General features: G+C 34.4%; 1 protein-coding gene across 1 annotated transcript; it reads right to left on the bottom strand.

Moving 5' to 3' along the window:
- Positions 1–9,811: 9,811 nt before the first annotated feature.
- LOC127787694 (uncharacterized) lies at positions 9,812–13,723 on the bottom strand. The gene is given in 2 exon segments (XM_052315760.1): positions 9,812–11,235; positions 11,237–13,723. Coding segments are annotated over 2 exon segments (2,373 nt in total). The 5' UTR covers positions 13,586–13,723; the 3' UTR covers positions 9,812–11,211.
- Between the last annotated feature and the right edge of the window lie 1,280 nt (positions 13,724–15,003).

The following is a 15,003-nucleotide window of genomic DNA, read 5'->3' as shown; positions in this document are numbered from 1 at the left end:
TTAGCACACATACTTTATGTTTGATTTCATGTGATTTGAACACCTATTTATAGAGCTAAAATCATATATGGATAAATATAGGAAATCATATCCTGATCAAAAGATGACACATGATGATATTCTTTCAAATGAGATAAATCTCACATAAAATCGAATTTGAAAACATCATAATCACAGTCAAATTCGAAATCATAGTCACAATCAAATTAGGAAACCCAATTATAGATAAATAAGGATTTTAAGTCATAATTATCACAAATCTCTACCTTGACTCTAAATCCGTAAACATAATTATTCAAAATTCTTCTTCTAACGAAATCACAGAAAACCAATCTCATTGATGAATACCAACCAAATCCACACAATACTCGAATTTTGAAATAGGCAGGAATTTGGTCAACATATCTGCATGATTGTTATGAGTGCTGATTTTTCTTATAGTAACTTCATCACGAATAATAATATCCCAAATAAAATGATATCATACATCAATGTGCTTCATTCTCTTGTGAAACATCTAATCTTTAGTGAGAAAAATAACACTTTGACTATCACAAAAAACAGTATTGTCATGAAGATCTTCACTGATTTCACCCATCAACCTTTTTACCCAAATAGTTTTTTTAATAGCTTTAGTAATTGCCATATATTCTACTTTTATAATAGACAGAGCAATGAGGGATTGTAAGGTAGTCTTCCAGTTGATAGCACAACCACCAATGGTGAACACATATCCAGTAAGCGATATTCTCTTATCAGGATCACCTACAAAATCATTGTTGGTCCCTTAAGGTATGGCCACTCAAGAGGGGGGTGAATTGAGTGTTTAAATATTTTCTCCCTTTTAATAAATATTATTGATTAATTATTTTCTCTAAGAGTATATATAAATTATTTTCTTTTAATTAAATTATTGTTATTTAATTTTAAATAAATTAAGATTTTATAACTATGTATATGTTAGTTTGAGATTAATAAATTACAAGCCACAAGATATAGCAAGAATAAATAAATGAGGCACAAGACAATTTATAGTGGTTCAGTGTCTCCACACACATCTATTCCACTCTCTCAAGATCTCAACCACCCTTGGGGTTCCACTAATCTCACCAAGGTTTTCACACTACCTCACATTAGAAACTAGATATACTCTTAGATTACAATGGGTTCTAGGAAAATCACCAACACCAAGGTTTTCTCCATAGCTTATCTTGGAAACTAGATTCACCTAGATTTTAACGGTTCTAGAAAACCTATACAATCCACAATAGTAATTTAAATGTTACAAAATAATTTGTCCACACTTAGACATAAATAAACAATTAAGAATAAATTATACAAGGTAATAATATTTAAATAAATAAATAAATTTATAACCTTAAATGGAGAAGTTCGGATTTGTCGTAAAAGACTTGAATCCTCTTGCCTTTTAGCTCTTCACTGGATGTGTAATAATATTTCGAGAGCATCAGATTCTTGGATACTTTGCTTGAGAGCGTTTGAGAGCTTTCAGGTGCTTTGAAAATACAATGGAAGTACTTGGATACTCAAAAAATGAGTTTGGGGGGGTATTTATAAACATTTTAACCACTAAAAAAATGGTTAATATGAAATTTGAAATTCAAAAACTGTTTAGACTTTCTCAAATAATAAGAAAACATGTCTCACCTTTAATTCAAAATAAATTTACTTTATGCATAAGAAATCAAGATTTGAAAATTCAAATATAAGCTTTTGAGACAAAAATGATTAAAACAAGAAAATGTGTCTAAAAATAATCTTCTTTAATTCAAAATAAATTTACTTTTTTAATGAGTAAGAGAAAACATGTCTAAAAATAATTCTCCTTTAATTCAAAATTTGAAATTTTAAATATAAGATTTTGAGACATAAATGATTAAAACAAGAAAACATGTCTAAAAGCAATTCTCTTTTAATTCAAAATAAATTTACTTTTTGCATGAATAAGAGAAAACACTTATATCATAAAAATATTTTTGTTAATCATTAAAATTTAATTAATATGAGCAAGTTGGCTCAACAATCATAATTAACAAAACCAATAATTCTATCTCTAGTATTTCTGAACTATAAACAAGCATCAATGGTACCACGCAAATATTGAAGAATCCATTAGACTACCTTCCAATGTTCTTTACCAGGGTTAGCCATGTATTTACTAATCACGCTCATTGCATGAGCCAAATCAGGGCATATACAAACAATGGCATACATAAGACAACCCATTACACTAGAGTATGGGATTTTTGACATCTTGTCAATTTCATCATCTGACTGAGAAGATAAGCCCGATGAAAGCTTAAAATGTGCAGCCAACGGAGTACTCACATGTTTAGCCTTTTGCATATTGAATTTAGTTAAGACTTTCTCAACAACTTAGATACAATTTACCTATCTTCTTGTTTCTTGAAATTTATATTCCAAATATCTTCTTCGTTGTGCCCAAATCTTTCATATCAAATTCTTTGTTGAGTTGTGCTTTTAATCTCTTTATCTCGTCCTTATCTTTCGATACTACTAGCATATCATTGACATATAGAAGTAGATATATAAATGACTTATTCTTATTCATTTTAAAATAGACACAACTGTCATAACTGCATTTATTAAAATTGTGCTTAGTCATAAAGGAATCAAACCCTTTATACCACTGTCGAGGAGACTATTTCAGGCCATATAGAGATTTCTTCAACAAGAACACATAGTCTTCTTTGCTTGGAACTTCAAAACCTTCTGGTTGCTGCATATAGATATCCTCATCAAGTTCTCCATGTACAAACACTGTCTTAACATTCAACTGTTCCAATTCAAGATCTTGAATAATCACAATACCAAGTAGTGCCTAGATAGAACTATGTTTCACAATTAAGGAAAATATGTCAATGAAGTCCACACCTGCAACCTGACCATATCCTTTCGCTATGAGTTTGGCTTTGTATCTCTGATAGGGCTTAATTGTATATATATTTTTATCTATTTTCATCTTAATCGTGTGCTAATTTTCCTACATAAATGTGTGTTTACATGGATTTTATATTATTTTAATATCTTTTTATAAGAATCCAGCAAAGGAAATAATTTTGAAGATTTGGACGGAAAAAGAAAAATATATATATATTATAAAGTTAATTTTAAAATTAATATTATAAATTTAAAAATAAATAAATATTTTAAATAATTAATATTATAATATAATTAAAGTTATTATATTTAATAGTATATTAAATATTATATATATTATTTTATTTTATATTACTTATATATATAATATTATAATAAGATAACTATTATATATAATATATATATTAATAAATGGCGTGAATGCCATGTGCATCTTTACATATATATATATATTATTAAATAACTCCATGGCAGTGGCGTGAAATTGTAGAGCTTTGTGGGCTAGGCCGGCCATGTTCACCTATATATAGATTATTATATTATAATTGATGAGAATGGAATTGAAGGAGGCTTGGAATTGGCAGAGAAATTGAGGCGAGCACATTGAATAAGCAATTGGAGATTGGGAGGAAGAAGGAAGCGGACGAAGTCGCATAAAGAACAACAACGTGACCCAGATCTATTTCAGATCTGGGCAGGGAGCATTCTCTCTTCTTCATTCAATTTTCTGTTATTATTTTTATTTTAATAATATCTAGCTAATTTATTTAAGCTAGGGTTTGGATAGATTTTAATTTTGAAATTATGTGAGTATTTGTTTGATTCAATTCAAAACCCAATTATTATTTGCGTGAGAAATTTATATTATTGTGTTTAATGCTTTAAAAGATTGACCACCTTTTAATGATTCAATGATTTATGCATGACTGACTAAAGGATTGTTATAAATTAGATCCATAGGCAATATAAATCACATGTTTGACTAAGAGATCGAAAGATGATTAGCTCATGTGTGGGAATCGAGGAAGCTTAGTGAGTCAAATCCCCTTCCGAGATTAGAGGTTTCCAAAGAACTTAATGTTTATTTATTTCGTTGATATCTGCTCAGAAATCTGACAGTGAAATTGAATTAATAAATGATTAATATGATTTGAGAAAGCTTATTAATTAATTGAGAGAAATCTACCATCACATGCAAATAATTATAAAATACTTTAAAAATATTTTTGGTTTTGAATCCGGTTGAATAGATAATTACATAACCCAAATTAAATGAAATTTAAACCCTAGTGCATTTATTAATTAATTTTTCTCACAAAGAATTCAGTTTTTCATTTATTTTTATTCTTATTCATCCGATTAATTAATTAGTTCAACTTAGGTTAAATTAAAATTATTTTGATATTGTGATCTAGTCCTCGTGGGATCGATATCTTTTCATCACTATATGCAGATTTGACTAGGGTACACTTACCCGAATTAATTGTGCATAAATCACACATCAAGTTTTTGAGCATTTTCAACTCTCGGTGTACCTTGATTCCTCTTGAATATCCATTTACACTTAACTGTTTTCTTATCCTCGGGTAGTTTTGTCAACTTTCAAGTACTATTTTTGTATAAGGATTCCATCTCTTCATGCAATGCAGTAATCCATTTTTCAGATTCAGCACAACTAACTTATTCAAATTAAGTGGAAGGCTCTTCACTGCAATCGATATCTTTAGCCACATTCAAAACATATGCAACGAGATCAATTTCAACATATCTTTGAGGAGGTTTGATATTTCTTCCGGCTCTATCCTTAGCAATACAATAGTCTAATGGACCGACACTTACCTCTAGACTTGACTTGGGGCTTGATTTAATCTGAAATGATGACGACGGCTCAGATGTCTTATTCTTGTCGATTTCAAGCTCCACTTGAATATCAGAACTCTGGTGACCTATAAGGTTAGATTTTTTGTAGACAAATCACGAAGCATAACAATTTCATCAAAAATATCATCTCTGCTACTCACAATTTTAGACATTTCTGGATCCCATAACTTATAACCCTTAACACCAGGCTTATAGCCAAGGAAGAAACAACGTTTAGATCTTGGTTATAATTTCCCATTATCAACATGAACAAATGCACGACATTAAAAAATTTTCAAATTAGAATAATTTGCAGGAGTACTTGACTATAATTCTTCTAGAGTTTTTTTTTATCAATAGCAAACGACGTAGACCGATTAACTAGAAAACATGCCATATAAGCAGCCTCAGCCTAAAAAGACTTAGATGAACTCAAATTAAACAGCATACACCGTACCTTTTCCGTCAATATTCTGTTCATCTGCTTGGCTACACCATTTTGCTGTGATGTACCTGGAACTATTAAATGCCTTAGAATTCACTCTTTCTTGCAGAAATCATTAAATTCACATGAACATAATTTTAAACCATTATCTGTGCGAGATACTAGATCTATTTATCAATTTGTTTCTCAATCATGGTCTCTACTACTTGAAAGTAGCAAAAACTTCAGTCTTCTGGTTTAAGAAGAATACTCATACTTTTCTAGAAAAATCATCGATGAAAGTCAACATGCATCTAACACCACCTGCAAAGGGTACTCTGGCTGGACCCTAAAATTTAGAATGCACATAGTCAGTATGCCTCTCGTATTGTGAATGACTTTAGTAAATTTAACCCATTTTTATTTACTGAAAATGCAGTGCTCACAAAACTCCAATTTTTCAGTACTCTATCCTTCAAGAAATCATCTTTTTCTCAATTCAACCATACCTATTTCACTCATGTGTCCAAAACGCATATACCATAACTGAGTGAGATCAGTATTAGATAAAGAGGAAGTAGAAACAGAAGTATCACTTGTAACGGTAGAACACTGTAGAACATATAATAGACCATATTGTTTCGTATCTTTCATCACAATAAGAGCACCTCTACTGACCCTAATAACTCCACATTCACCAATGAATTTGTACCCATTTGAATCAAGAATACTCAATGAAATAAGATTTTTTTTAAGATCAGGAACACGTATGACATCAATAAAAGTTTAAACAATACCATCGAACATCTTAATTTTAACAGTTCTAATGCCAACAATGTTACAAGAAGAATTATTACCCATCAACACATCATCAGAATTCAGAGTTTTATATGTCGAAAATCAATCCCTATTAGGAGACATATGAAACGTGCATGTTGTGTCAAGAACCCAATCTTCACTAAGTTTAGTAACCTCATTAGTAACGTAAGTTCCCCATCAGTACTGTTATTTTCACCAACATTGGTTTCTCCTGAAATTACTGGTTGTTTTCATTTTTGATCAGTTTCTTATTTCTTAAGTTTGCTCTGTAACTTATAACATTCCTTCTTCATGTGTCATTTCTTCTTGCAGTAATTACAAACTTTCTATTTATTCTAGGACTTCGATCTAATTTTCCTTCCACCATCATAATTTCTATCATATGTTCTCCCTCTAATCAACAAACTCTCCCCTGATTCTCAAAAGTCCTCAATAATTGCTTATTTATTTTTTCTTTCGAAAATAAAGTATCATAAACTTTATCTAGGGTGAGAGTATCCCGACTATAGAGTATGGTGTCTCTAAAAGTTGTATTCGAGGCTGGTAGAAAACATAACAAAATTAGAGTTAAATCCTTATCATAATACTTAACCCCCATGGCCTCCAAATCAGAAATAATTTCTTTAAAAATTGTTAAATGACTCTCAATAGATGTATCTTCAACCATTCGATGAGAATATAATCTTTGCTTCATATGCAACTTATTGGTTGAGCTCTTCGCCATACACAACTGTTCCAATTTTAACTATAGAGCGGCAGCGATTTTTTCTTTCAAAACATCTTGCAAATTTTTTTTCAATAAATGCAAATGTTTTTGAGACAAGGTCTTACGATCCTTACGTTGTTTTTCTTCAATGCTCCATGATTGTGGCATTTTTTCGAAGCCCAAAAGTGCATTGTCTAAATCCATCTGTGCTAAAATTGCACGCATCTTAACCTGCCATAGCAAAAAAATCTGATATTCCTGTCCAATTAAGAAATATTGTACTTCAACGAGACCATTAAATATCCCCAAATAATATCAATAATAAACCCAACTGAAAACAGATAAAAAATATCAAATCTGGGACAAATTTGAGTAAAAAATATGTCTGGATCTGTTTGATTTGGTTGTTGGATCTGGAGTGGGTCTTAATGGGTTAGTGGGTTAGATTTAATGGATTGGACCATATCTAGGTGAGTTTCTTTATTGGTAGAAGCTTGTAGGAGGGGCCAATGGTGGCCAGAGATTAACGACAAAAACGTTGGTCGGAGGAGGAAGGCTGGTAGCTGCTTTTGGGTAACTGGATACCCAGCTCAAGAAGAAGAAAAAGATGCTAATGTGATGATGCATATCAACAGTTGAGATTTGTTAGATGTTGATGGTTTGATCCAACGACTTTGATACCAGTTTGTTACAAAATTAGATCGACAATAAACCACAATCAAACCAATCAACCACACGAACACCGAATTTAACGTGAAAAACTCAAATTGAAAAAAATTATGAGCAGAAATAATAAAATATTATTAACCAAATATTGATAATACAAAAATAATATTAGCACACACACTCTATGTTTGATTTCATGTGACTTGGACACCTATTTATAGACATAAAATCATTTATGGATGAATACAGAAAAATCATATTCTAATCAGAAGATGACGCATGAGGATATTCCTCCAGATGAGATAAATCTCACATAAAATTGAATTTAACAATATTATAATCATAATCAAATTTGAAGTCATAGTTACAGTCAAATTAGGAAACTCAATAACAGATAAACAAAGATTTTATGTCATAATTATCACAATAAATATATCTTAGATCTTACAAATAAAAAAAAAAATGATACATATATTCTTTAGTGTATTTTAAAAAATTTAACAATCGATTTAATAAAAATTTTAGAATATTTTTTAATATTATCTTCAATATTTTATATTTAAATTTAAAAAATATTTTAAATTTATTTACACTTTTTAACGAACACTAACTTGGAGAATGTGTTATGAGTCCATCCACGAGATAAGTTGTACAGAAAGAGACACCAAAGATGAAGAACAAGAGGCATTGAGAAAGCAGAAGGGCAACATAAAAGAACGAAAATCCAAATGATGGAGCATTGGAAGGGTACAAATGATGGAGCATTGGAAGGGTAAAGGATTCCCTTAAAAAGAGAAACCTGTCGCCCCTTCATCTAATTATTATTATACTTTATTTATTGAAAACAGGAGGTTCATGAATCATACATGTGTGAAGAGTAATTAATGACTTATAATAATTAATAGATTCTGTATTTAAAGTAGGTACGAACAATGATGTAAATCAGTGTGATTTTTACATGTAAATAGATCATTTCGCATCTGCACATAAGGAAGAAAAAGAAAATCTTCCAAAACAGGTTATTTATTCTATTATACAAATAAACAACTTATTTTGGGTGGTGTTTGAAGCCCTTTTTAAAAACTTTTTTTTATATATTTTATATGACACACTTGATTAAAATTTGTATTTTTTGATTTATTCGTATATGACACAGATAATCTATCAACTATGCAAAAAAGAAAAAAAAAAATTCACTGTTTAGTGTGGCAAAGCCTTGCCGACAGGGACAGGGACTTGTTTCACGGCGATCAATGAGTAATTAGAGGACCATTCTCCAATTGCTCTACTTTTCTACACACTTGATTTCAATTAATGAAGAAGAAGCAGCAGCAGCAGCAGCATTTTGGTTTTCAATTTTCACCTGATGAGTGGGTGGGTGAATCTCAAACCCATCATCAATTCAAAGCCAACTAGCAAAGAATCACAAAGTCAATCTGCTTTAAGGCAATTGAATGATGAGCCCAAATGGCAATGCTAATTGCCCCCGATCAAATAAACATTCTTGGCTTTCCATTATCGGAAAGCTCTGCTTTTTTCGAGGAGATGAACGCCATAAACAAGGCATCATTAATTCCAGATGAAGAAGCCAACATTTTTTCCTTTTTAAGTGTGAATGTTTATTCCATCGAGGCCTTACAGATATTGACCCAGGTGAATTTACACATTTTCTCTGCAAAATTTTATAAAGAGAACAAATCTAAGAAGCTTGTAAACATGAGAATTTTTTTTTGCCATAAGCCAGAAAGAATGAAAATGAAGATTGATCCATGGATAAAATAGGGACAGAAGCACCACAATTTCACTTGCTAATTACTGGTCGTTTGAGCCCGGGAGCTAAACCGGGTTCAACTTTTGTTGCAGAATCGCTATCGCGCATCTTCTGTGTTTCCCCAAGCCGACAGCCTCCTTCTACTTTCGGTCCTCTCAGCCTTTTTTTCGCAATCATGGGGGGCATCGTCCAATGGCTGCATAAACATCAAGAGCTTTGGAATGTTTTAAAGAGAAGTTACCCAAAGTTGATTTTACTTTGGGGCCCTTCCATCTTTCTATGCCAACCAAAACTTGGAAAATGACTTCCACTTCTTTCATGGTGGGGCTCCTCCACTCCCTCCAAGGGACACAAACAAGACGATTGGGATCTCAAACACATTTAGAAGTGCTTCGCCAGCTAGAACGAGCCATTCTCGGGTCCTTCAAAGGTCCTTGACCCCGGTGTTGCGAGACCTGGTTCGCCATCCACCCAACCAGTTCGAGCAACTTTGGCCTGTCTCCAAAACTTCAACTTGACAGCCACAAGATATTCCAAATCAACTCGGTTCTGGATCCTTTCATCTAAAAATTTCTCTTATCAACTAAGCATCTCATGGTGGCCTCTCCAATCTATCCATATCTTGGTCAAGTGCTTCTGCCAACCAAAAAGACGAATTAACAGATATGTCGGCTCATCCTTCAACTAACCCACTCAAATGTTGCAAAAAAACATCAAATCTTACAAGGCTAACATCTCAGGCACACAGAACTAGTTTGACCAACATTATCAACAAAATAATGTCGAACAGTCACGGACAAGAGCAAATGATAAAACTTAAAATGTATGAATACAAAGAGTTGTGTAATACTACACGGCAACGTCGGCAAGGAAGGAATCTTAAATAATTTCATCTGTTGCAAGGAGTACATATAATTAGTTCTATAGGACTGATGTAGGTTAGCAGCTAATCCAAATCCCGAAGTCAATCCAGAAGTGGACTCAAGAGCACCAATAGACATGATACTATTTAAGGCTCATGCAATCCCATTTAAGTGCCAGATTTAGATGTAAAAATCCACATTGACACTTTTTATTATCAGATCAAAGGACTAGCATATGGTGCAAAAACTTCTGTATTTCAAAAAAATAAGTTACGATACAAAATATAACAGGTAACCAAGAGTTTTAGGCAAAGAAACAAGGGAGAGCAGCATAGACAGTCTATCAAGCTTCTAAGGGCGGGTGAAAGAATATATGAGCTCATCAGATCAGACAAAAGATCCATGACCTAGTAAAATTTTGAACTTGAGAATGCTGGCCACTTGGTATATGAAATTGCAAACTAAAAGGAACAGAGAATCAGCCACAATGAATTTAGATGATGGAAGACTAATACCTCACAAAATGGGTGGCTAATGATGGCAAGATGTCATGGATCACCCAGATGGCAATACCCACGAGTTTAGAATGTGAAGAACAGCATACGAAGGACTGAATTAGCTACTTAATAAATGACAATCAATTTTCATGCTGAAATAATCAAACAATTATATAAATATGTAAATTAGAATGTGGGGGGTGGGATATGAAGGACTAAGGCAAGCTCCAGCAAGTTCAAGTTCAAGTTCAAAGGCTGTTTTTAAGCAAACTGCAAGTCTTAAAAAGAAGAGAACCATATAGGATTTGTTCATCCATCAGTAGCAATTATGTATATAAAACCAAGGGAGAAGTTAAACCCTTCTCCATGAATATTATTTTCCTGAATTACTGGAGGAGTAAAAATTTCTATCATCCTCCGGTCTATAACTCAAGTTGCTAAAGCAACTTCTGTAGGCACAAACCCCAAAATTTTCTTTCTGTGAATCAAAACAATCATACCTAGATGGGAGTGAGGAACAGCATGAAGACAACTTCTTTAGCAGAGATAATAACTAAACTTCTTATCAGTGTTTGTTGCCCTCTAAAGGCCTCAAAATCCTCTACAAGGGGAATATACATGAAAGCAAAATGCAACAAGTAAAAAAAGAATTCAAGTCTAATATCTCAAAAAGGAAAGAATTGTTACACCGAAGATGCATCAATGAAAAACCTCATGGAATACATCATCCTCACCGTTTGTTAAGGTGAATAACTCAGCATCCTTTTCTTCATTGTTGGAAACCTCCCTCCTCTCAAGCCTCGAGTGAGCAGCAATAAATATCAATTTCTGAGCCCTTTCCATGCCTACCCTAGAGCAACCATGCGTATTCACCCATCTTAAGAAAGAGAAATTACACTTGAACCCACACGAGGTTGCATGAAGAAATATGAGCCTGACTGCAACTTTGCCCAGAGACTTGAATTGGGTAAGGTGAGTTTCCCAGACAAGCCTACTGCTTTGGGGGTTGGCTACTTTCATTTTTCCTGTAATAGGGTCCCTCTGCTTGAACTGCACAGCTTGTGCATATACCGGGTCAAGCCCTTCTGTTCTCCATTTCATAAACTCCATTAGCACAATATGAGCCTCCTCTCTCGATACCAGCCTGGTTATCAGCTTGTCCACATCTTTCTCTTGATCGGGCGTCAAGCATTTGAAGGGCGGTAGATACTTCCCACTTGTGTCCCTAATTAGATAAAGTGGATCGAGTATAAATGCTGCAGCCCAAGCTGGGTGGTAATTCTTCCTGAACCGTCTATCTACCAACTTCTCCACAGAAGCTTCAGCAATGTGGAACCTTGAACACCAGTCTTTCACTTTCCCTCTGAGTTCATCCCAAAGAGGAATGCATTGCCCAACCAGTGGCCTTTCTGTCTCAATTTCCTGAGCCATTCCTTTGATAAGTTTAACTAATGAGTGTACTGCTTCCAGTTCGTTCCAAAAATGGGGATCCCTCGTCATGTCCTCAACCTCTCTAGCAATTTGATCCTCCATGGACACAGTCTTATACTCTTCATCAAGAACGACTAACTGAAGTGCTTGAGCGTAGCTCAGTATGTCCTCTACCATAGAATGCAGAGGTCCAAAGTTTGATTTGTCACAATCATGGGGTACTCTCAATAACCCGGCTTGTCCATACTCCTGAAATTGGTACTTGCGAAAAGCATTTCGAATTGGAGTTTTGCTATTGACGAAATTTGCTAACTTAAGGCAATTCTCAGTCACATTCTTGAACAAAGGAAGCTCCTTAATAAAGTCCTTGATCAAACTACTGAACGCTTGAAATTGACAAGAAAGGTTAACCATCCAAGGGTGTTGACTCTCTAAACTCTTCAATGCCTTGGCCTTAAACTTGTCTGCAACTATACCTACACATTGCTGCAAAGAATTCTCGCATGTGTCCCTAATGGTGTCCCACAAAAGCTCCTCGGCGTAATTGGAAGGCACAGAACCAGTCGTGAACACCGCCTTTCGGAAAACACTAGTTCCATTGGGAAGATTCACAGCCAAATTCACCAAATTCTCTTCTCCTCCAAGCCCATAGTTCTTAGACTTCCATCCATCCGATGAAATCTGAAAGAACATGGCGTCTAGGATCCTCGCTTCTGACGCGGCCTTTGCTTCCTCGTACTTAGCATTCAGTCTAGCGCCGGCGAAATCCCGCGGCGACACCGCCGGTAATCCGACCTGGCTAAGGAAAGCTTTGAACTTTGGATGGTCAAGACCCGAAAACGAGACCGACCCACAGGATTGATACACCCATTCGGCTAGATTATCCAGGGCCGAATCAATCTGGTTTTTACTCAGAACCGGGCTAGGCGACGGCTTCGGACTCTTCAGCTTCTTCACACTATCTTCCAACATGGCTAAAGCTCCGAAATCCTTCTTCCCACCCGACAAAATCAAATGCTGCTGCTGCGGAGAATACAACGAACTGCCGCCGCCAGCAGACGCAGAGGCCGTTACAACAGTAGTCACCGACAGCGCCGTGAACCTCGACGGATCAACAATAGCAAGGGGCGGAACCTGGTACGGAGAAGACGACCTTTTCCGGTGGTGCGAAGAGGAAGACGGCGAAGCAAGCGCAGGCATCGACGACGGCGAAACGGAACTGATGGGTTTTGGTGCGGAGACGAAATTGGGGCAAGTCCCTCGCTTGAGATGCTCCGAAGCGGTTCTCGAAGGGTTCGAAGCAGAGAAAAGGGCGTCGCAGAGAGAGCACCGCAGCTTCACGGCCTTGGCCAGACCAGTTTCCGGGTGGTTAACCAAAACCGGCTCGAGGTGCGCCCAGTACCAGGCTCCTTTGCCCTTGATCGCCTTGGTCCGTACCATCACCAACCCTTCGTACCTTTTGTGCACCGCCTTCGCCGCCAGCTCCTCTGCCGTAAGCCCCGGCGGAGGCGGCTCGGCGGGCTGGGTGGAGCTATTGGTTGCCGCCATTTTAGCAACCGAGAGAAATGAGTTTTGTTTGTATGGAATGTTTTGATATTTATGTTCCAGAAGATTACAGGGTTGCATTTATGAGCAGAAGGCCTTGGGCGGGGGGCCGGAACTTGGATCGCCGTCGTGGGTGCATGACGGCCAGGTCCGGCGATCGGAGTTTGAGAAGAGGTACGGAGAGAAACGAGGACTGAGAAAAGAGAGTGGGGAGAGAGAGCAGAGAGATGAAGGGGGCTTGTGGTGTGTTTCAGTCGTTCCAACCGAAACTGTATATTCCACGCGCGTGTTTACTGCGCGTGGACTTAGAATTTTTATTATGCCGACGTTAGAAACCAATAATTTAGTTAAATCCACGTTAACCCCCCCATGAATTTGAGTTTTGTTTGAAGGGTAAACACTTTTTAAGATTTATATTTTATTAGGTTAATAGTTTTTTCTTAGACATCTTTTAAATTTTATTTTTATTAAATTAATTTTAAATTTTCTAAAATAACCAAGACACACCTCTAAGATAATATTAAACTAAATTAATTTAATTAAAAATTACACTTAATATCTATTTAATTTAATTTAATTAACACCATATCTTACGAAAAAGTGTCCTAACTATTTTACGGAACATCAGAGTTGATTTGATAAAAAAATAAAATTTTAAAAAATATTCAAATTAAAGATTAAAAAATATGTGATTAATTAATAATAAAATATAGTAACCAATTAAAAAAATTCAAACTATTTGGTCGGCATTACATTCTTGCAAGTGACAGTGAGGGGCACGCGTTACTATTTTGACAATGTATTTCATTTTCGTATATATGCATGCAAAACATTAATATATGTCTCCTACTAGTGTTAGATTTTTTATATGAATTGTTTTTCATACATTATTTTATGTAAATATAACATGAATAATGTTTCTGGCATAAATTAATTTATTTACATATAATACCTTGCATAAATTAAATATTTTTTTTGCTAAATTGTTTTGAAAAATATCTAGAATATTTTTTATACAAACAATTATTTTTTCATCCTATATTTACATAAATTCAGCTTATTTTTAAAATAATCCAAAGAGAAAATAAAATCTATCATCAATTGCATATAAATGTTGATTTTGTATTTATACGTAAAATATAAATTTTAAATAATATATTTTAGGATAATATTGTAAAATATAATTATGATGTTACTAATTATTCTACACGAACAATTTGAGAGAAATGGTGCAGACCTCGCGGGGTGGTGGGGCCCACACCTTTTACTAATCTACATTGGACAATATTGACATGGGCAACATATTAACTCTGCATTCTAAAATGATGCACATTCTTTTGTTTATAGGCTAAATTTTATTTTTAAAAAAATTAATTAAGTTATCATATTTTTAAGTTGAAAGTCATATTACTCTTCTACTTAAATGATGTGTAATTAGTTAATTATAAATTAAGATTAAATCACGTCATTACGAATTTACTATCAAGCAAAAAGAACAA

Source organism: Diospyros lotus, chromosome 12, assembly GCF_014633365.1.
Source record: "Diospyros lotus cultivar Yz01 chromosome 12, ASM1463336v1, whole genome shotgun sequence".
NCBI classification, from domain to species: Eukaryota; Viridiplantae; Streptophyta; class Magnoliopsida; order Ericales; family Ebenaceae; genus Diospyros; species Diospyros lotus.
This window is presented reverse-complemented; position numbering and strand designations above follow the sequence as displayed.